This window comes from Suricata suricatta, chromosome 15, assembly GCF_006229205.1.
Source record: "Suricata suricatta isolate VVHF042 chromosome 15, meerkat_22Aug2017_6uvM2_HiC, whole genome shotgun sequence".
NCBI lineage: Eukaryota > Metazoa > Chordata > Mammalia > Carnivora > Herpestidae > Suricata > Suricata suricatta.
In genome coordinates, this window is record NC_043714.1 from 24463717 (window position 1) to 24488211 (window position 24495).

At 37.8% G+C, this 24495-nt stretch overlaps 1 protein-coding gene and 1 long non-coding RNA gene across 2 annotated transcripts in view; one reads left to right on the forward strand and one right to left on the reverse strand.

Annotated features, from left to right (window-relative positions):
- The window catches only part of LOC115279225, a 19055-nt gene extending 12114 nt beyond the window's left edge, over window positions 1-6941 (reverse strand). Inside the window, exons 1-2 of the long non-coding RNA XR_003903294.1 lie at window positions 6743-6941; window positions 2769-3016 (exon numbers count right to left, since the gene is read on the reverse strand). This is a non-coding gene — a long non-coding RNA (uncharacterized LOC115279225). The remainder of the gene's footprint in view (window positions 1-2768; window positions 3017-6742) is intronic.
- ZFHX4 (zinc finger homeobox 4) overlaps window positions 1-24495 on the forward strand; it is a 160220-nt gene that overhangs the window by 3321 nt on the left and 132404 nt on the right. Inside the window, exon 2 of the mRNA XM_029923769.1 lies at window positions 127-629. Coding sequence (XP_029779629.1) covers window positions 127-629 — 503 coding nt within the window. The remainder of the gene's footprint in view (window positions 1-126; window positions 630-24495) is intronic.

Consider the following 24495-nt stretch of genomic DNA (forward strand, 5'->3'; position numbering starts at 1 on the left):
TACAGCTTTTTATAGTTTAAGCTCTAGAGAAGGCACATTCCTTGTCAAGACTTTAGTTTACAGATTCCTTTGTGTGTGCTGTGTTTTCTAGTCTCTATTTTTCCTTTTAATTTTTTTTTCCTGTAGTAAATAATGAGCTGCCGCCTGAAATCCGGCTTGCCAGTGGTCAGCTAATGGGTGATGACCTGTCCCTCCTTACTGCAGGAGAGCTGTCACCTTATATCAGTGACCCAGCGCTGAAGCTATTCCAGTGTGCTGTTTGCAACAAATTCACCTCTGACAGCCTGGAGGCCCTAAGTGTGCATGTGAGCAGTGAGCGCTCTCTCCCTGAAGAGGAATGGAGGGCTGTAATTGGAGATATCTACCAGTGCAAGCTCTGTAACTACAACACTCAGCTCAAAGCCAACTTCCAGCTCCACTGCAAGACTGATAAACATATGCAGAAATATCAACTGGTGGCCCACATTAAAGAAGGGGGCAAAAGCAATGAGTGGAGGCTGAAGTGCATTGCCATTGGCAACCCCGTTCACCTGAAATGTAACGCCTGTGACTACTACACCAACAGTGTGGATAAATTACGCTTGCATACCACCAATCACAGGCATGAGGCGGCCCTGAAGCTCTACAAGGTAAGCAGTGACATCCATTTCCGTTGGCACAGAGTAGAGAAGGGAATTAACTGTTTCGGGGCTTGGAGCACAAATCTGCGAGTTCGGCAAAAAAGAGGAAAAAAGAGAAGGGCGAGGTACACAGTCGCTGCTTAACGTTACTAAACGTAGACTGAAATAGATGGAATTGGAGAATTTATTTATAGGGTTTGCCATGTGTCCCTTTTATACCTGCCTCAGTGGCATTGATGGCTTTACTTGTTTCCCGGAAATAAAGTAAGCTTTCTGGGTATTTTCGCATACAAGATCATATTGTTATACTTCTTTCATTGATTGATTTAAATAAAACACAACTATAGTTGTCTATACTATAGTATAGACACTTGTCTTAAGTGTTGATGGTTATAGGGAACAGATGACAACAGTGCTACTCTGTGGACATATCGTCTTTTGTTTGTTGTCAAACAGGGGCGATTCAAACACAGGCAGAGAGAGAGAGAGAGAGAGAGTGTGTGTGTGTGTGTGTGTGTCTGTGTGTCTGTGTGTCTGTGTTTTGTTGCTGTTTTCTGCCCGTTATGGAGTAAACACATCCTCCTTTAGCATGAATTGGAAGTCTTCACTTAACTCGGTTGTTATTTTATATGACCTTTCCCAGCTAGAAATGTTTTTCTTCCCGATGGGTGTGGTGCAAATAAAAATGTTCATTAAATGACAAATATACTTTTATCTTTGCTGGAAAAATAAAACTATGCAGATGTAATGAATATGTGCAACCGGTGAACCCCATTTATTACACAACTTGTCTCTGCTTTTTCTAAACCCTAATTACTGGTTAATTTATTTTGTGAGTTTGTTTACGAGATTGGCTTGATCGTCTAGGTTCTTGTACAAACGTAACAGATTCATTTCTATGATGAATAACTTGGTAACTTATTAAAAACTTCTTTTGTCTAGAGGATATTAAAATTCAGAAAATATTGCAAGCCATTAGTCATTGTAACAAGCTCTAAATATGATTACAAAATCCATTTTGCAAGTGTTATCTATTGATTTATACTAGAAATCAGTGATAACTATACTATCAGGAGCCAACCAGTGATTATAATACCTATGGCTTTTCTAATACTATTTCAAACTATAAACACACAGCAAAAAGGGCAGATTGTGGCTCCCTAGAGCAGGTGTGGGGATTATTTATTTGGGTTGGGCTGGCACTATTAGTTTGGGTTGTTTCTTGAGGCCCAAATTCTAGATTGATGTACTGAGCGTAAAAGCCTAAAGACGTAGCGTGAGAATTTGTGACATTGTCCCTGTGATACCAGTGCTCTGTGGATCAATAACGAAACCGTTAGCTTTGGGTTACACAGTTTGAGGGGAGGGCGAGCTCTTGTGTAAGATGCAAGCTGTAAATTGATGGCATTAAAAATATAATACAAAGGATTAATTGTATTATAATTCGTAAGTTTTACTGTTCCATTGTCAACTTTCTTTCTGTTGATACCTGACCTATTAAAACTTTTAGGATACCTAGGAGAAGAAAAACAAACATTAAGTTTGTATAAATAATAGATCTCGACCCTGGGAGCTATATAGAATATTCATGAACTGTGTTTATATGCACGCCGCTCCTCTAACACTTTAAATTAACATGTTGTGAATAGAAGATATAAATGTACAAATTTTTCTATTTTATTAATCTCATGTGGGGAGCTAAAGAAAGGTAGAGTGTTACTGTTTATTTTCTCAGGAAAGGTTGTTGAGCCTAATTGTTTGATGATTATTTAAACGTGTGTGTACACACGTGTATTAAGCGTATCCATTCACTCCGTGAGTATGAGTTGATCGCCCTCACTATCTGCAGAGCAATTTGCTAAGTGTCAGAGTTACTCTTGGAGTTCCTTTTCAAGTTGGATATTGCCTCGAATGTGTAACAACCAAATGAGATAAAAGCTTGTTTATAAAGAGGGCCTTGAAGCAGAGAGAGCTTTAGATCCCAGAACCAAAGGATATATGTACCCTTCCCTTAAAAATGTTACAAAGTCATATAAAACTTTACTTTCCCCCCACTCTTCTTTATCTCTTAAATACTCAAATGTCTGTGTAGTATAGTGTCTAAAAAGGGTAAGCCAACAAACAAAAACACACACTGAACAAACTTACCTTGAATTAAAAGAAGACTGAGGAGATAAGTATTCGAGCTGTTGAAACTTGGTGTTGGACAACCCAACTATATTATTTTGCATTATCCTTCAAGGAGCCTTATTATCCCTCGTAGTAACTAGATAAGTAGTCCAGAAGAGGAATGTGTTGAGGTTGCCTCCTCTAAACTGATTTACAGAAGCTGTGTGAGTCAGATACAGAGGATTTTCAAGTGTAGTAATGAGAATATTAGCAAGCTTGGTCGGCTCCTGTCGGCAGAATGAAATTGCTTCATAAGTAACATTAATTGCTTTTAAATGAGAACCTAACAAATTGGCCTGGGCCTGGGAAAAAAAAAATGATGGTTTGTAATAGGCGAAAATTTTAAAATTAGAGTTAAAATAGTTTCTGAGTTAATGACTAGACAATAATCTCCTATATAAAATTCATTTCCATTAGGACTTTAATTTACATCATTTTGCATCGTGAACTATTCAGACTTTACGGGAAAGTGACAAGTAGCAGTTATAAGACAAATTCAGAGCTGTGAGAAAGAGCTTTTCTCGTTATTGACAACATATTGATTCATAACACTCTAAATGTGGTTCTGTGTCAGTTCGATTTGAATAGACCACTTTACCTCTTGCATTGTGAAGCCGGAGCGGTATTACTCAGAGAAGTGTGTGTCCTTACTTCAGTTTAAGGAGGTTAAAGGTTAAAGGTTGAGGGTTAGCTTGAAAGCATCATCTGCCTAGCTGCTTAACTTTAAACTGATCAATTTAATGAAAATCTGTTTTACAGATGTTGTTTTAATGTATTTGGCAGGATTTAGGCAGCTTTAACATTAGACGTATGCTAGTAAAAATTATTTCTTTATTTGACCAGAACAACACCTTTCCTTTTATGTTTAAGGTAGAAGGCTTGTGGGTTATGGTATTTTGGCAAAGAACCCAGAGGCAGAATGTGTTGATGATCTTTCCATATGGACTCAAAAAAAGAATACCTTTATGTCTATTGCTAACGATGACTGCAAAAACAAACAAAGCTGTATTCATTTTTTGGCAGTATTATTTTCCTTAAAATTTTTTAGAAAGGAATTTTGTTATTGTTACGGAAGTCTTACTCAGTTCTTCAAGCAGAATTCTCTGAAGTGCTAAGTTAAGCGCTATTCAATTTTTGTTTTTCCCTCCAGAAATTTTAATGATGAAGCAAATTTGGTCGAGGAAATTAAAACAATAAAGTGAAACTACAGATTGCCCTTAATCTTCTCTTCTAGTGCATAAACGTGTATTTAAAGTGAGGCTAGTAAATGCTAAGTCAGAGATACCCACAACCAGTGTTGTGAGGTGAAGCGTGCGTGCGTGCGTGTGTGTGTGTGTGTGTGTGTGTGTGTGTGTGTATCTTCATCTACATTAGATCGAGATATGATGCAAAAGCAGTGTGTCTTGGCCAACCACTTTATTGGGTTTGATTATATTCTTCTAATTTCACACCTTTGCATCCTCTACAGGTTTTTGTCAACTGATATTCACATAGTAAGTCTTTAATAATATTTGTAGGATGAGCACATGAATCAGATGAGCTATGTGTTAAAAAGAAACAACAAACTTTACTTCCAACCCTCTTTTTTTAAAAAAAAATGCATTGCAATTGGTTTCTCTTCCCCTTAATAATCCCCAACTTCTCCTAAAGAGTCAAGTAAAAAGATATAGTGCAAGCCACTTAGCACTACCCATTCAAACCGAAGAAGAACAAATATGATTTTGGCCACAGTCAGTTTTACAGTTAGCTTACCCTTGGCTCAGAAGGGACAAGACTTTTCCAGCCAGCTGATTGGTCTGCCCCATCCTATGCAGGGCTTGCAAACCCTCCTGTGACACCTGCACTTCAGCTGCTCTTATAATATTATATGTATTTTTAAGTGAGGTGTTCACAGCTTTGCTGGTTCAAAGTCAAAAGCTTAATTATACCAGCCTTTTTTCTTCTTGCATCTGCTAGTAGTGAAGCAGAATAGTTTGTCTGAATTCCATAATGCTGTTTTCATATTTGGATTTCAAATTGGCTGAGAGCAGTGAATGAATCTCTTGTCTCCATGGTGAGCAAAGGAACACACGTGGGATTTAGTCCTAGGTAACTTTTAGTGTAACATTCCCCCAAGGAACATTTTTGGAGTTTTCTCATTAGCCATGTTATGGATGAAAGCATCCGGGTTAAGAACTAAAATCAAGGTGTGGGGGAGGGTTACAGAAGAGAATGCAAAGAGTCATGTTGGGAAACGTATGTGCCAAGGAAATAAAAAAATAGAATAATTAGCTTCACCTACCATTTTGCTTTTCTTTCTTTCTTTCTTTCTTTTTTTATTTCTTTTTTTTTTTTTATGAGTAGGAAATAACCCGATCAGTTTGGAATTAACAAAGAATCACAAGCATTTTCATTTCAATAGGCCTGAGTCCAACTTTGCAATTTAAAATCAAATATACCAGATATGTACCGTTTCAATTATTGAACTGTCATTGTCCCGTTGTGATGGTAAAGGAGGTCAGGAGATTGTGTGGTGCACATTTGCATAAAAGTCATTGTGCAGAAGGAAATTGGAATATGTGTGTGTATCTAAGAAACCCAAACAGGTTTTTCTTAATCTTATTCTAGTCATTTGTTTCGATGAAGAAAGCTGTTTTCAGAGATAAACAAAAGTTATTCTTTGCTGTTGCTAAACATTAACCTGAATATGGAAATTTTTACACTTTTTGTATTAGTTTCAGGTTTATGTTTCTTTCAAGGTTGAAATGCAGTGTGAAATTTAATTCCAGTTGCAGGATTTCTCTTTAAAAAAGTAATCACGACTCAAATTATTCTATTGTATTCTCATATAAAAAGACAAGGCGGAGGCTGAAGGACAGTTTGTGTGGTGGGGCGATACATGCTTGCGTAATACTTATCACCAGTAAAGACGCAGATCACATGGAGAGGAGCTGGCTAGCTAATAGCAACTAATAAATCACGGGTGTTTTCAGATCGCGATGTAATTGGCCAGCCCGATCTGCTGTGTCTACTTCTGTGCCTACTTCACGTTCGCTGAAGCACAGTCATGTGTTACAACAGGATGACTCCGGCACAAATATGGACTTGCTTACTGCATTCACATGGCAAGCAATATATAACATCATGAGCTGAGAACCCTCTTTGTATTCCCTAGGAAAAAGAATGACCCCAAATCTGTCTATCCAAGTATAAACTATATATATTAATGCACATACACCCCTAAAAGGATTACCCTAGACCAGGCGTTAGCTACCCACTGCATCCATATCAGAATAGATAAAAGGATGTTTAGTGTGTGAAATTGTTAACAAACCCAGACAAAATTTAAAGAAGGCCAAGTGTGCAAATGGACCCTCCTACATTATTTTTGACCTGTCTTTCCTTAGCCAGGGTGACCATCTGCCTGCACGTCAACATTCACTATTATGTTCTCTATTTCTCTGAAATCGTTACTATTTTATCCCACCTAGATCTTCTCTTCATGGAAATGCTCCAGGTTGCAAGATTACCCGTCTAATTCCCCAAAGAAAACTAGCATTCCCTTAATTAAGAGGAAAGAAGAAGCCTTTACATAAAAGCAGAACAGCGCATCCAAAGGTGTAAATGACTTTCAAGTCTTTCCCAGGGTTCATTTTGCCTTACAAGAACTGCTTAATCTGGATGAATTTTGAAGGTGTGAGGGGGACTGCTGGTCTTGTCAGGGATGGGGATTAGGGCAGGACCTTTCCTCACTCATCGCCTTCCAAACACACACCACTCCACACACGTCTCTGCGCCTCTCGCTTCAGAAACAGTAAAAAATTGAACACTACCGTTCACTTCCCTTCAGGACCGTGTCAACTCATACCTCATGATTTATGTTACGGCTTTTGTATAACTTGTGTCCATTCTGTCTCATTTAAACTGTGGGTTTGGTTTAACCAAAAGTAGTAAATGGCTTACGCGTCACCCACCCTGAGGTCATTTAGGTAATGCAGACGAAGGTGTTGCCCCGTAATTAACGTGCTCTCCCGGCGTGCTCCTTGCCTTCCATTTAATAGTCCCTGTCCGTGGAGCTTGTTTAAAATTGCTGAACTGTTCGAATGGGTGCTGGGACGCCACGCAGTAATGCAGCCGGAGTCATATGTTAAGCAGGCCTCTCGCTGCTGAAAGGGTCTTGGCCCGGGGTGGAGTGAGGAGGAGCTGGCATGTGCATAATGACCGTGGTTCTGCTTCCAGAACATCTGGCCTGCCTGAGTTCTACTGGAAATGCTTTCCCAAGTTTGCTTTGAGTCTGAGCCTCTGCTCAGGCTGAGTTCAATTAGATGTGGAGATTTGTTCATTATTCAGATAATTCAAGCTTTAAAAGGCACTTTTCCCAAATTATCAGTGTGTTTCAGGAGAGCTTACGATGATATGATTTACTCGAAAGAGGAACAGCGATAGAGGCACAGCCCCTGGTAGCCCATGAGAGGACATCTTCACAGATGCCATAACCTCAGAGCACTCTGATGCTTTGTACAGACACAAGGGCTGAAGTTCTGTTTGCAGAATATCTGAATGATATCTCCAGTTTTACTTCTAATAAATACAGAAACTTTGATTGAGCACTTACTGTGTGCCAGGTTTTAAAGTGTCTCTGTTTATGGAGGCTGTAACCCATTAACGTGATAGGGTGTAAGCCATCTTCTTTAAGGTGATGCTTCTGAACTCAATCTGTTCTTCCAGTGGGGGAGGGATATTAATAAAATTAAAGGCTGAACCTCATACACTAGCCATCAAAAGCTTCCAGGGTTTTTTCAATAGTGGTTGGTCAAAGGACTGAGTGTGACTGCTCTCTCGGGTCATCAGTCGTATAGAGCAATGTCACTTGATTATCCTGACTTCCTCTTATTGCTCTCTTACATTGTAAGACTTTATTGATCAGTTTCAGGCAAGGGTTATGGTGGGAATTTCAGGGCAGTCTAGAGCTTTCCCATTATGTGCTTTACGCGTGAGGATGCTGGATGCATTACCTGGAAAATGAATAGGAAAACCACTTAATAAAGAATGCAAAATGTCGGATTACAACTTCAGTCGCCCCCCCTTATAGGATCAGGATGCTAATTTAGTTTGATTCTTGAAGAACCTTTGTAAGTCCAGTTTATAATACTGTCAGTCAGAATTCTGCTTAAAGATAGATTATTACAAGGACCAGCTTGTTATTATCATAGATAATAATAACAGTTACATGTGGCAACATTGTATTCACTCAGTTTCATAATCTTATATTAATATTCTAGTTCTCTTATCTTTAACGAAAAGTACTTATGTAGCCTTGTATATAATACATATATTATATTGAGAAGGCTCACAAAAATATAAAAGTATCTTGAGACCATACTCTTAATACTTCACTGATTCAGATCTTTCCAAAGCCTTTCTTTCACTGCAAATGTTACGTAGCATAGAATATGCATCTCTCTTTTCTTGTTGCTTGCGGAATAAATGTCAAGGTTATATTTTCCCATTAGGCAGTTTTTAAAGAGCAACGCGCAGGAAGGTTAAGGTTGAAGAATTCTTTGTCTCTGGTTATCTGCTGATAAAATTAGTGAAATGCAGAGATGAAAGTGGAAAGAAATGAACTATTAGTAGGCCCAACTGTGTCAACTCAAGTTTGGGAGGGAAGCTTTTAAAGTTTTAAAATACTGACTTTTTAGTCCATGATTATGTGTCCTGTGCCAAGAAGAGCCTCGTTTATAAATAGAGGTGGCAAAGGATGATCTGTATGTGATTTGAGAGATATTGGGAAGAAATCTTACCAAAAATATCCCTTCTTCAGAGGCCAGGTAGTCAGTCAACAGTAGAACCATATTGATAATTGACTTATCTATTTATCCATTTAAAAAGAGAACATAAGTTGACAACAGTCATCATAAGTTAGACTTTTATGTGCATTTTCTCATTTACTTTTCCTAGCAGTTATGTGTTACTATTCCCATTTTGACAAATGGGAACCTGATATTCAGAACAAAATGCCTTGCTCAAATCCTCCCCAATTGTAAGAGCCTGTGATGGAGTTCAAGCCCACATTACGAGGCTTTGCTAATAAGAAAACTTTCTGTTGCCCTTGAAGATTGGAGGAGCAGACAATGGGAGAGGACAAGGAAGGCCAAAGTGCCAGAGGCAAACTTGACAGTTCTGTCTAGGTTTTACTCATTTTGGAGCACATTTTTGCTCTTTCAAGTTAGCAGATTCCCTTAAAGACAGTGCAGATGCAACAGAACGTAAGAGCTGGCCAGTATGGATGCAGCCAGCTAGAGTGGTGGACGTAACACCCCTCAGGTCATCTACAATCTGGAAGGAGAAACCGCTGGTCAGAATTGTTATCTGAATGTCTCCTGTCACAATGAATTCTTTCACATTAAAGAAACTTCCTTGTACTGGCATTTTTGGGTGTTTGGTATATTAAATAGAAAGAACTAATAGAATATTTATCACTCCTAGTGCCTGAGCTCGCAGTGCTTAAGCACCTTTGGAAGCTGCATGAATTCCTTCAGGTCACCAGGGCACTTCAGCAGTAATGTACTAAATGGTACCCCGCTGACCTGAAAGAGGGAATGTGCCTTCCTAAGCATTTGACTTCCTGAACGGGAACAAGGAAAGCACCGAAAGCACCATCCGCTCTCTGCCCAAAACTCTGTTCCCTTTTTCCAGCATCCTTATAAGCACTGGAGGAAGTCCTCTTCACTTGCTCCTTATTAGAATCTTACAATGTAATCTTATGTTGAATTATTATTATTTTTTTTACTTTTATCTTTCACTTCTTATTTTGATCCATTTTAGTTACAAGGTTCCAGAAATTTTCTCTCCACCATAAGTTTCTAATGCACTCCCTTCCTCTCTCTTGAATTTTGTTAATGATGCCAATGTAAAGCCCCAAATCTCGTTAGAACTACTTGCACTGACTTAACTTAGAGGTGCGAGGGGAAATCTTGCTTTCCTAAATCTGGCTACCTCTTCCTACGAAAAAGCGTCAGTCGTTGACACTGCTGCTGTTGACCACGTTCATTAATGAAATGTTCTTTTATTGAATAATCTTACTTTTGAGATGACAGAATTGTTAGCAATGCAGAAGCTCCCCAAACCTATAACTGGTCTGTGTACAGCATGCTAGGACGATCCGATAATTACAGTGTGTGGTACCTCTCAAAGCCTTTAAATATTTCTAACTATGCATTTGGCAAGTCTAAAAAAAAAACATGAGCATATATCCTTGGGGCCTAAAGTCATTCACTGTTCAACTGTAAGAAATCAGGTAGCAAGTCTGATTGCCATCACGTCTGAAAGAGAGTCAGTTTACAAGGAATCTCCTTTATTTTTTTTATTTAAATAGTTTATTACCAAGTTGGTTTCCATACAACACCCAGTGCTTTTCCCCACAAATGCCCCTCTCCACGACCATCAACGTGACATATATTAGCACTTACCGCTGAGTAACTTGAGGAAGTGATATCATACATGGAGGAAGGGGAAGATGATTCTTAATTTTCACGCCAAGTAAATAGAGTTGTTTTTAAAAATAAGATTAGCATGCTAAGATAAGAATTATGCAAACACCAAGAGGTACATTTTGGAATTTGGTTTGTTTGGTGAATTTATATTATACAGTGCTTTAGAAGGGAGAAAAGTATCTCCTATTTACTATGTGATATTGTCATTAATATTTTTTAATTTTGAGAAAGAGAGAGAGAGGACAGAGAGGGAGAGAGGGAATCCCAGGCAAACTCTGCACTGTGAGCACACAGCCTGATGTGGGGCTTGATCTCATGAACTATGAGATCATGGCCTGAGCCAGCATCAAAAGTCAGACACTTAATCAGCTGAAGCCAGCCAGGCACCCCAGTTATCACTACTTTTTAAACAGAGGCCCCTCAGTGTCCTTAGAAGTAGTTTGGCCAAAAGCAAGTTGTGGGTTATTATTACTTTTTGTTTATTACAGTTTTTATTAGCACATTAAATCATTAAAAAAACACATTAGGATGGAACAGTTGTACCAACATTTTCCATGATGAGTATTCCCCGAGAAGAATAACCCAATACAAAGTCATAACCAAGTTCCTTAAAAATAGACCTAAAAGGAATTCATAAATTTTTTTCAAAGAAGTACAGTCTTTGGCTCTCATAATTCCTTAAATATTAGAAAAACTAAGATGGGCTTTATGAATAATTATTTAGTTTTTAGAGTGTTCATTCTTAACACAGAGGATAGAATGATTATCTCCTAAGTCATAAATGCAAGAATGTCCTCCTAATTGCTGAATTTTGTCAATTTAAATGTATATTTCCATAGACCATCAGATATAATATTTACTTAAAAGTTTTTGTGGCATGTACTAGGTCATTTTATTCCTTCTTCTAGAACTGTGCCTACCCCTTTCATTATGATAGCTTGGTAACTTATTGGAAAACCATTGATACAGAAGTACGTTGAAATTGGTACATATAGCACTTTTCCAAAAAGTGAACAACCTAATTCTTTATCAGTGGTGTAGAAAAATGTTCATGTATTTAGGTCTCATGTGTTAAGTGATTGAAAAGTAAAGATGTTGGTACTTCAATAGTGTTTTTAATACATAACCAAGGACACCTACTTATACTTATTCTGCTCAAACTCTGGAAAAAATTGCATGCATGCATTATGAATGTGTGAGTATGTGTGTGTATTTGTGTATATATGTATGTGTGTGTGTGTGTGTGTGTGTGAGAGAGAGAGAGAGACAGAGAAAGTATATAAAGTCTTATTTTTTAAAAAATTGATGATCATGAGTTAATCATTAATAGCCATTTATTCTGTTTTTAAGTAAATGACAGAAATCTCTTCCTGCACATTGCAAGTGTTCTCAGTCTCTAGACATAAACCTTTGATGATGTTTTGCAAGACTCATCAGCAAGCACTGAAATCAGTTCTGTATGTACACATGACTAATCAAAGGTTCAGGGAACAGGATATGATTTGGTAAAAGTGATAGGTTCTCCAAAAAGCAAATGGCCTCACCAGTTGTGGGAGCACATTAAGCCTTTTTCTCCTGACAAAACGCAGGCCCTAGTCCACCATTGGGGTAGATAATTTTTTATAAAGCTTTGAGCACTAAGTGTTTTAAACAAGTATCTTTAAAAGCAAAGGTGTTTTCAAATTAATGCTTACCTAATCAGTGCTCTAATTTTTTTTTTTGTCTTAAAGTCACAACAGATACCATGAGAAATTTAGACTCAGAATGATTCTCGAAATTCAGGGAACTGCGTAACCAGAGCAAATATCTTCAAATATCTTCTTAAACTGATCAACTGTGGGAAATTGATGGAATAAGACAATAATCTCATTAAACATGAAATTATATAGGAAACTGTGACTAAAAGCTTCAGGAAATCAGTTCGAAATTGGAAAGGGAAGGAACTAAAGTTCTATGCTACAAAGTCCACCATGTGAACAGTGCAATGAATGCGAGACCACTGTCTTTTGCTTTGCTTCTTTTAAAAAATTTGCATATATATTGATATATCATTCATATATAATTCATATTTGTTGAATATAATTGATATATAATTAATATTCCATGCACTTGAACCATTTAAATTATACAATGAAATATTTTATTTTTAGTTTAGTTTTTGTCAATAATCTCTTTGTCCAATGTGGGGCTCAAACTCACAATCCCAAGATCAAGAGTCGCATGCTCCACTGACTGAACCAACCAGGCTCCCCACAATGAAATATCTTTCTAGAATATTCAGAGAAACATGCAACCATCACCATCATCAGTTTTAGAACATTTTCAACACTCCAGAAAGAAATCCTGTCCCATTTAGTCCACCCCCCCACAAATCCCAAACCCCCTCTCCTGGTGCTAAGCAACCATTAATTACCTTCTGTCTATATAGATTTGCCTAATCTGGATATTTCATGTAAAGGGAATCACACTATATGTGGCACTTTATGACTGATTTCTTTCATGTAGCATAATATTTTCAAAATTCACCCCTATTATGGTGTGGATCTATATTCATACCTTTCTACTATGGAATTTCCGTTGTGTGGATAAACTGCATTTTCGTTATCTTCTCATCAATTGATCGGCATTTGAGTTGTGTCCACTTTTTGGCTATTATGAATAATGATGCTGTGAACATTTGTGTACAAGTGTTTATGTCGACATACATTTTCATTTCTTTTGGATGTGTACCTAGGTGTAACATTGCTGGGGTACTGGGCTGGCATCACTGCCAGTCGGTGCTTTTTTTTTTTTCAATGTTTATTTTTGAGACAAAGTGAGCAGGGGAGGAGTGGAAAGACAGGGAACAGAAGATCTGAAGCCGGCTCTGTGCTGACAGCAAAGAGCCCAATGAGAGGCTCAAACTCACAAACCCTAAGATCATGACCTGAGCTGAAGTCGGATGCTTAACTGACTGAACCGCCCAGGCACCACATTGCCAGTCCATTCTTATTTTGTATCTGGTCAACTCCTTCTTCTTTTTCCTTTAAAGAATATTACAGTGTTTTGTTGTTGTAGTTGTTGTTTGTTTTTGTTCAATCATGCAAACTTATCTTCTGCTTTACTTTGGCCAATGAATTCAGTGAGAAAATGAATACTAACATTTACTGAGCACTTATTATGTCGCAGAAAATCTTCTAAATTAAAGAAATTTAACTCATTAAATCAAACAGCAATGCTTTTACGTAGGCACTATTATTATGCCTAGTTTGAAGATGGGGAGCTAAAGCAATGAAAGCTTAATTAGTTTATCCAGCATGACATAGCTGGTAAGAGTGACAATGGAGTCTGGACTTGAACTTAGATTGCCTGGCTCCAGCACTCATGGTCTTAAACAGGACAGTGTCACAGGGAAGATCTTAACATGGAGAAGGACACCTGGAAAGGAAGGCCTTGTTTGGGGTAGAAGGGCTGGAAATAAGAGTGTAACCATAATTATTGATCTTTAAGAAGGATATGAGGGGCACCTGGGTGGCTCAGTCTGTTAAGCGTTGGGCTTCGGCTCAGGTCATGATCTTAGGGTTCATGGGTTCCAGCCCCGCGTCGGGCTCTGTGCTGACAGCTCAGAACCTGGAGCCTCCTTCGGATTCTGTGTCTCCCTCTCTCTCTGCCCCTCCCCTACTCATGCTCTGTTTCCCTCTGTCTCAATAATAAATAAACATAAAAAAATTAAAGAAGAAAAAGAAGGATATAAATCCCCTGAGAGAGAAGAAGAGTTAATTGTGATATAGATAGAGACTGAGAGACTTTGAGAAGTATAGTGAGGGCTAGCAAATTAGAAAAATCACTGATAACAGTACATAGTTCTTTACATGTCAGAATGTAAACTATTTGGTTCATACAGTGTTCTCTGAAAAATATCTAGAGTGAATTCTCCATATTTGTAGGAATGAAAAATTGGGATATTTCATAATAACTTAAATTTACTGAAAGACATTTTGTTAAATTGATGTTCTAGTAATGCACAAATGCTTGTTTGTTCTTGTTAAAAACATACTGTGCTAGACCATGATGGTGAGTAAGACAGATCCAAAGGTATATGATTCAGTTCCTGTCCTCAAGGAGCTCACCAGTCTTTTTTTTTTAATATTTTAAATGTTTATTTATTTTTTTTTGTCAGAGGGAGAGACAGAGCATGAGCAGGGGAGGGACAGAGAGAGAGGGAGACACAGAACTGAACCAACCTCCAGGCTCTGAGCTGTCAGCACAGAGCCCAACGCTGGGCTTGAACCCATGAACAGTGAGATCATGACCTGCACCAAAGTTGGACACTTAACCGACTGGAAGCTCACCAGTCTTTAGAAGAAAGTATCTAATGCTTTTTATCTGTGCTTCATTTCCCCTAGTGATTTTGCCTTATTAATGGCCTTTCTGAATTTCAGAAGTTTGCAGAGACATTTTTAGTACTCTATAAAACACATTTTAGCAATGTTTACTCCTTTGTGTCATCGAGGAAGTTAATATTTAGATTTTGGGTGGTATTGGGGAAACAATTAGATTCCTGCCTTGTGGAGCTTTGATGAAGAGTGGTTTTTTGCTTCCATACCAGTAAATATGTTGTCTCATTATTGGAAAGTAATGTACAGTGTCAGTAGAATTTAAGTCTTTTTTTCCTTACCTTTCCCTCCCCACCTATGTGATGCTTGTGAACATGATTTTTATGTTTTCATAATAGTAGAGGTATGGATAAACTGAAATATTACTTGGTGCTTTTTTTATTTTTATTTTTTTGCTAATTAGAAGGATTTTTTTCTTTTTGTAAGCATAGAAACATAAATATGCTTGTTTTTAATATCTGATCTAATTAGTTACTGGCAAAAATAGTCTTAATATTTTATCTATACCTATTTCAGGCATCATCCTATTTTATCCAAACAGTTATTAATGCTCTTTGAGGCTTTCCATTTCCAAAGACCTACTGATCTTCACAAAGCCTGTTGACATGGGTATAGCGAGGTCAGGGGCTGGGCCCCCACTGTTCCTACTGTTAGAACATAGCGATGGTTCTTTCTCTTTTATGATGACAAAAAATTAGGGAGAAATTATGCAAGAAAACATGATAAACTCGCATGTTATCTCATCTTAAAAGATTGTCTGGAGCTGCTTTCTTGAGTCTAAAACAGTGAATCTGAAAGATTGACTACATATGTCAGCACTTAGGTCTACGAATACTAGCAAGCTTAATAAACATTCACAAAGTAGGTATAACTTTCTAGTACCCTTCTGTTATTAATATATTGGGGGTGCAGAGTGGTGGGAAGATGTGGGGTGACATCTCAGAGAAATACAGTGAAAGAGATGCACATCTGTCTTTCCCTCCATCCATGTCTACATCTATCCATGCATCTCTCTATAACTCAAGAGAAGTTTTAAAGAGAGAGGCATTTTCTGTCTTAAAGTATCCAACTCATTTCTCACTCTTTATGTGGTTTTTGGCAAGCATTTTTGTGCCTTATTAATATATTAGTAAATGGAGAAAAAAAGCAATCCATTGAGTTCTGTAGATCTTAATTAAGGTACAAAAATAGCTTTGAAAAAAAGTCTTCGAGATGAAAGCTTTTCTTATATATGGAAAATATTACTTGTGTCTTGTCAGCATATCTACTCTATTGGCATTGCTTTTTGTACTCGGAGATAACTTCTGCTTTTCTTATTATTGGTCAGACACTTTTCCTTTTTAATTTCTTTAAGTGTACTTGGTTACACTATTATATCTAGGACTTGGCATTCTTGAAAAGCCATTCTTAACTTTTATCTCTCCAACTGGCCTTCAATTGAAGTTTTCTTTGAAGGGGAATGTAGCTACACTCATCAACTTGAAAATGGGTAAATATAGCTCATAGAAAATCACTATTTGTATATTACTTTATGTGCTTTAACTTCAATATCCATTCTTTCTTAGAATTTTGCCCACAGGAAAGGAGCTATGTATTACACTTTTAAATAACAGTTTTCAAGTCTGCCAAGTGTGAATTTGCAAATGAGAAGTAGTAAGTGGAGCTTGGAGCTGAAAAATGACTGTTTAAAGCTTCTGTGTCTGGCATTAATTTTAGTTTTGCCTTTAGGCTGGTACCACAATTTTTTCATCTATAAAATGGGTTGTGAGTTACCACTATGATTAGAAAATTAGCAGTAACTTAACAGTTTTTGAGATCTGGTCTAAATGCAATCACTTTTGTGGTTCTCAGAGCTGAATTTATTCTTAGCTTTAACAAGGATCTTATCTTAAATTGCTAATGTACTTACATGTGTATCAGGTTGCCAGTGTTCCATTGTCTTGTTTAATCCACAAATATATGTTTGTGGATTTCTCTTGTAAACAGGAAGCGGGGCAGTAGTTAGATAGAGAGCAACAATTGAACTATGTCCCTTAAGCCCTTGTATTTTATTTACTTATTTGATACTAATCATTTCATTTACTCATTTACTGAGAGCCCACTCTGTCAGGCCCTATGCAGGGGAATAAGGATGTAGCATCAAATAAGAAGACACTAAGCTTACAGTGTAGTGGAGGAGGCAAACATTAAACACATATCGGCATATTAGGCAACACACTAGTTAATGGCTATTATAAACAAATAGTGTGGGTTTTTAAAAATAATCTGGAATATTTATTTGTGTTATTAGTACATAGGTATTTGTATAAATCAAACTTGTCTAATCTTAGAAGAAAGTGGAGAATTTGAATGAGACGCTGTATTGAGGTATTTAAAAGAGTCGCTGGGGGCTGAATTGAATTAACATCGCTAGATACTGGCTGTCATTCAGAAAAAGGCACTTACCACTGAGATTTTATCAGAGTAAAAGCACTTTCAAACTTTTTGGAGTCATGAAATGTGCATGTGAAAAGACATTCTAGAAATGGCTGCATATCCAATTGACAAATCTGTGCAGAATATGATCTAGAAAGTTGTATGAAATGCAGCGATCATTCGACTTCCTGTTGGAACTTTTATAACATTCTAATTCCAAGGCCACGACCTCTGGGGGAGTATCCAGGTATCTCCTCCTTTAAGGAGATGATCCTGTAATCAGCCCGATTTGGGGATCGCTAGACTAGAAGATTTTGAAGGTCACTGTAGATCTACAGACTCATGAGAATACAGTGATATAGTGGTTGTACTAATCTCAGCTCTGTTCACATTTGTTCCTCCCATGTTCAGAAGAGAAACTGTCTTTTAACGCCCTCTTTGAATCCCTTCCTTCCACAAAACTTTAGGATTTTGGGGGGGGTCTGCTGACATTGCATATTCTGTCCAGGGAAAACATGGAAGGCATTGCCCTCTGTCTTGCTCACTGTTTTGCCTCTCAGGACAAGAGTCTGACATGTTTTGATATTCTAAAAAAATCCCATTTCAGTAGGAAAAATGGCAAAGCTTTGTAAAGAAAACCTTACTGTACAAAACAGCTATTCTTTTGTTGAAGGTCTGGCACTTCAGTGAACTGTCGGGCCAAGAAACCATTTCTGAGTCCAAAAGTCAGTTGAAAAAAAAATCTAAGGCCCCTGTATTGAGTTTTGTAGGAATATCTTTTTTGGTAGATTTTTGGAATCATGCTTTGCTTCATCATAGTTGCAGAAATCCACTCTCCTTGCACACGAAGTATCCCCAGGCAGCAGATAGATAGTCTGTTTTCTGAATCTGACAGGTCTCAGGAGAGCCAACTTCCACTGGCCCGCTAGGTTGTCTGCTCATTTGTAGCTCACTATAATGATTCGGCAGTTTTTTATTTTCTTGCTATTCAAGGAAGGCAGATTCTGAGGTTTGCTGTTGGAGTTTTACTTCATAATAGCGTATATTTTCTTTTTCTGTTTCTCTCCATACACATGGAGGTAAATGTGTGTGGGTGTGAGGTGTGTGTGCATGTATTTGTGGGGGGATGTGTGTGAGTGTGTAGCTATAGATGTGTGTATATTTCTATATCTTGTTTATGAAAGAGAACTGACTATTGTGTGATATAACTTGACAATTTTCTTTTAATAATATCCCATACTTTTCTTTTCTCCCAAAAATACCATCAGTACAGATGTACTGGTAGCTACAATGACAACCAAAACTAAAAGGAAGCAAATAAATATGGTGCCCAATTTCATGAGCAACAGAATCTATATTGCCATAATACATTTCTCTGGAAAAATTGTATTTAGCCACTTGCAAGTTAAAAACTGGATCCTTGTCTACTTCATAAAAGAGGGTCTTTTTTATAGATTACCATGAAATAATCAATCAGTTCTGTGCAAGAGCTACAGTTTTAGATGTGGATATACTGTAAACTACCAATGTCAAACTGTATCTGAGTCCCATTGGCAATATAGCCTATGCTCCACAAGAGACCACCCCAAAAAAAACCAAGCTCCCTCCTCAGGGACTGAAAGCATCAGACTGATAAAATAATGGGGTGATTTGGTTATAAAAATTATTTCAGTATTTTGCTAATATTTTGATTGGCTTAATCAGTTACCTGAGCCCATCTGATACATATAGATCAGGACAGAAGTTCCCTACCTTGCTTGGGCTGAGCCCTGGGCCTTTGGTTACTTAAGGATATTGTTCAATAAGCATACTGTAAGTGCACTGTAAGTGTGCCATAAAATAAAACCTTTCAAGGTTTGCGATGAAGTAAAAGACATAGTAGAGTATTGTATATTCGTGTGACCTAAAGCATTTTGCTCTACTATGACAGACATGTCATCTCCTGTGCCAATATAAATGCAAGGACATTTCATAGTCATAATCTGTTAATACCAGTTAGCAGTGTCACAAATTAAAGCATTAGTGGATTTGCGTTGCTTGAGGAAGCAACTGATACAAAATACCAGGAGCTTGAAGGAGCGGGGCAGTTTATTGTAACTTAACTCTGCATAACACGTCAAGTCTCCATGCCTGTCGGTGTGAAGCCGTTGAGTGGACTTTCACAGAGAGCTCAGAGGAGTATCTCATTATGCAACAAACACATTACTGGGAAACATTAGCCCCAGATACATTCTCAAGACAGTAATTTTTGGTGGTCAGCAGACAACAAAAATCGAAAGAGGATTTTTTTTCACAAGGAGAAAAAGATTTTACTGCTTTTTAAAAATTTACTTTGGTTGTTTAGGCAAAAAATTCTTCCCAGGATGTGAAGAAGAGCGTTTTCTATAGTTGTATTGTTTGGGGGGCCATACCTAAATAAAAAATTTAGTGATGACTTTCAAAAGGTACTTTTACAAGAACTATGGATAGTCCTATAGCAGAGATTTTGGCCAAATCATTAATGGTGATATTATCATGAAGGATACATAACTCTCTTATCAAGAGACCTGTAACCTAAAATATGGAAATGATTGTATAAATTATGGAAAGAATATTAGATTAAATCCCCTCTTTAATTTTAGTAGTGGTTTGGGAGAGTAATGCATTTATTACTGTAGTGCATTTTGTATTTGCCTAGGCATTTAAATGATTTTTCATATTTCCCCTTTTTAGCCTAGATTATGGATATATTCTGAGAGAAAGTTATAGGGAGTAACAATTATAGAGAATGAGAACCCATGGTTAAAATTATATGCGCATTGAACGACAATGAGGGTATTAAAAGTATTTCATCCCATTTGTAAAATATCTTCCATGACTATGAAAGGGCAATATTTTTTCCAATTATATCTGCTTTAGCCTGCAAATGGATTACCTTATGAGAACTCTTATAAAGCAAAGAGTCCAAAAATAATTGAAAGTGTAAGGACAGATAAGCTGGGCATATAAAGGCGGTGAGCAAACTTCTCACAATAGCATTCCCAGAACAGGGGGGGAAGAAAGTTTATCTTAACTCCTGCTCAGGACCAGACCAGATGAACATTTTAACCCTTAGCATCATGATGCTTCTTATCGACACAGAGTGCCTCCTGTGTAATTTCTAGCTCGATTTTCCAGTGTCTGGAAGATTGCATTTTGACTTTCTCCATTATTAATAACCAGATCTGATCTTAGGCCTGTCCAAGGTCAGGCAGGCTGGCCAGGTCAGCCTGTTTGTGTGTATGCATGAACTGTCACATCTACTCAGAGTGACAGGTAGAGGAGGAGGGCGGCGAGAACAGGGTGTTAACCTTCAGCCCACCAAAGGGAGCCTCTACCTGCTGGAAACAAAGACCCCTAGGGCTGCGACCACCTCCCCCACCCCTCATGCTCATAATATTTCCACAAATGATGCTCTGATGAAGAGTGCATTTCAGAAGAGGCAAATGATTTAAGTCATCTCAATAAAAACAATAATATATGTTTGCCTTACTGTTAAAGAAATTTTAGTCAGATTTGACAGCATCTTATGTGGACCAATTTTGCATAGCTTTTCCTTTTCCTAGGTAAATAACTTGGCCACCCTACAGTGTGTTATCTTTATTCCTGAAATGCCCCCTGTTTCACAAGTAAAAACTAAAAATGCTCTAAAGAGTATGGGGCGAGGCACATTTTAGAAACCAGACAAGCAACGTTAAAAGCTCCAGAATTTGTCGTTATTTTTCTATAAAACATATCAAATAAACTCATTAAAAAAAAAAACAACCTTGCCTTTCTGGGTAAAAATTCCTAAGAAGCTATTTGGTTCCTAATTGATTTTCTACGTCAGTTGTTCATTGAATAGATAAGTAGTGCCTGTGATATTTGATTACAGAGCAAGGCACCCATTTAACCTTCTGTTCTTTCCTGGCCAGGATTTCAAATACAATAGAACGTTCCTCCCTGAGGCTCAGCAGGATTAGACAGCTAGCGGTAATCCCTGATACGCTGAAATAGACCTGATGGAACTTCACCTCACTTGTTTAGGATTATGCTCATGAATTCCACTCACCCAGCAGCATTAACCCTTTAGGGACTTGGGCTGGGATACTCTATCAGCCACAGCAGTAAAGAAGAAACCCACTAGTAAATTCTGAGCCATTATGCGTTATTTCTTGACCATTGTATAATAATAATTTTGGGTTAGAACACATACGTGCTCTAAATTACTTTTTGTCTGAAATTCCGCATCTTCAATATATGTGTCTCAAGACTTGTACTCATCTGTCTTCCTAAGTATAATTTTGTTTAAGAAACTTAATGAAAAGTTCTGGTCTGTTTAACAGCTTTACCACCATGGTCACAGTTAAATCATCTTGTGGAGGTGAAGGATAAGTGACTTCCTATAAAGTAGGTCCTTGATAGTCTAGGTTAACTGGAACCAAGGCAAGTCTGAAAAGCCCCAAACCTCATTTTAGCCAGAGTTTTCCAATCTCTTCCTTTTCCTTTCATTAGAGCAAATTCCATAGGTTTGAGTTTAATTTTCTCTCTTTGCCCTCTGGGGGATATGAAAATGAGCTAAGAAATGGCCAAGAGGCAGGAAATCAGTGGGTGAAAAAGAACTAGTAAAAGGTATAGTTAATCCACAAATTGGAAAGTCAGCCCCATGTTAATCAAGAGATGAAAGGAAGAGCAGACACTCTTTCAATGCAGGTGGCAGTACTGGCCTTTATCGTGGTTTTTTAATAATTTACATTGAAATCTGTTCCTGACACTATTAGGCCATCAAAATGAGGCCCTTGCAAAGTCACAGGTTTGAAATGGGTTATTAATGACAACTAACACAGTCTGGGAGAGCCCCCCAATCGTTATGGGAGTGATTACCGTGAATCACCTAGGTCTTTTTGTGTTGACTCTTTAAATATTCATATGCACAACTAGTTCTATTAATTATTGAAATAAGTGATTCTGGTTTTGATGATTAGAAGTTTTCCCACCATGTTCATAGGTTTTAGAAAAATGTAAGTTTTATTTGAGAGACTTAACCTCCAAATAATACGATGGTGATGAATACGACCTCATTGCCGAAGGTAATATTTCAAGGTCAGAGATAATTTAATGCTAAAGCATTGGTACATCCACCTCTGTCCCTGAAATTGCTTTTGTTATTGGTCCTTAAGGGGTCTGGTTAGAGACAACATTTGTTTTTATGAAGAAATTTTTAGTAGAACAAATACAATCATAATGAAAAGAGAACTATGAAACATTTTTGGAAGCATTTTCTTTACCACCGTCTTCATCCTACAGATTTACTGCAATTGTGACGATAGCCACTGTCAAGATTATGCAAGGAGAAATATGGTGCATCCCTTGTGCTCTGAAGCTTAATTTTTTGTAAGAACTTAAGAAAATCTAGCGAGGAAACGGAGGGAATTAAGGCTGCTCTAACAATATTTTGGTTTTGTTTGGTGGGGAGTGAAGAGGTGCTGTGGCGTGGGGGCTGTGACTCGAAATGATTCTGGCAAATCTTTAATTAACAAGCCTCCTGCTTAATTTTTTGTACAAAGTATCTCATTTTCATGTGTTTAGAGAGCAAAGATGATTTCTATTGTTCCATTTAAGTGACATATTATTCTAATTAATTGGAAAAGTGCTCCCATGGGATGGGTGACTGGAGGACGGAGCCTCTTAGACTCTGTCTTTACAGTGGTCCTGGATTTGCCCTTTTCTCCTGGCGGGCTTTTACATATGCTCTTGCTGAGATTCCCGTTCTTTGTTGTACGTTATAAAATTCTATTGCATCAGCATGAACAAAACAGGAATATTATAGATGTGAACCTTTCACCCCAAAAGACATGTAACAGATTGAAAAGCTCCAGATCAGGGTAACAAGAATGCTTGCAGCCAGCATGGATGGGTTTACAGATGACTAAAAGCTGGTATTAATAAATCTCGAAAGGAGAAGAATAGGAACAGAATTTACTGAAGTCTGTGAAATAATAAAGGGACGTGAAGCTAGGCCATGTGCATCTTTGTACTGTGTGTCAGAAAGAGCTAGAAATCCTTCCATGTAACTGGGAGAAAACAAATTTCAAAGTGACAAAGGAGAACTTGGTGTTTGTTTTTCTATTTGTTAATAAAAAGTAATTTACCTCTGGAATAATTGAATTAGAAGATTCTGGAAAAACTAATTCATCTTGGAATCATAAGGACAAAAGAGACCTTGAGGAGTCTCCTCCCTGGCAGACAGGCAATATTAAAACCATCCCCCAAAGAAGTCCATCTGTATTATTTTTAAAGAGAAGGAACTGGTTTAGTTGTGGCCAATGGAATGCTTTGTGACCACATGAACAAAGAGATAATGACTGAAGAGTTTACGACTCTGAAGTAAATCCATTGATTCTGCAAACTTTGTTCATACAATATGCTGTTGCAAAAATTCTTAAGTTTTTTTAAGGAATTTTGCCTGAATAGTATCCTTGTAAAACCACTTTCAGATATCTTGAGATGTGCAAACTTGATTAACACATGGTCCTTGCCTTGGAGATGGTCAGAGATACATACAAACAACTAATATGCCATATATAAAATTCCTACATTTCGTATCACTACAAAATTACTAAAAATTTATGTAGCAAGGAATGTTTTACGTGCACCGTATTGTTCAGTCCTCACAACAGCCCAGTGAGGTTCATATGGTTGTCACTGAAACTGTACAGATTCGGGAATGGAACATAGCAAGCTCAGGTGTCTTGCCCAGGGTGCTACAGACAGTTGAGAAGCCAGGATGTGAACCCACAACTGTCTGCTGGAGGCTGTGCTATTAAGCATCATTCTTTACTGCTGAAGCTTCTCCTGAGGCTGGCATCAACTTGGAGTCCATGGACACCTAGAACGTCCGTATGTGAGCTTTGGAAAGCCATGGAAGGTGACTATCCCGAGTATATAAAAGGGTATGCATTTTTCCACTGGGGAGCATGGGCACACCTCTTCTCAGATCTTCAGACCCTCTACGGGTTGTCTGTTGAACATCCAACTGTTCATTTCAGCTCAGGTCGTGATCTCAGAGTTCGTGAGTTTGAGTCCCATGTGGGTCTCTATGCTGGCAGTGCAGAGCCTGTGCTTGGGTTTCTCTCTCATTCCCTCTCTCTCTCTCTGCCCCTCCCCCTTTCACACTCATGCCTATGCGCTTTCTCTCTCTCGAAAAATAAATAAATAAATAAATAAATAAATAAATAAATAAACTTAAAAAAAAGATTCTCAGACCCTCGAAATTTAAGAACGGTCTTTCTAGAACATGAACTCAGAGAGCTACAAAGTGGTGAGGCATTTGACAAATGGAGGAGAGTATGGCTAACTGGGCAAAACAAGAACAGATTAGTGTTTGGATGGAGTCATACAGGATTCGATAGGTGGATGTCAAGTTTGTAAATGCGGAGAGGAAGA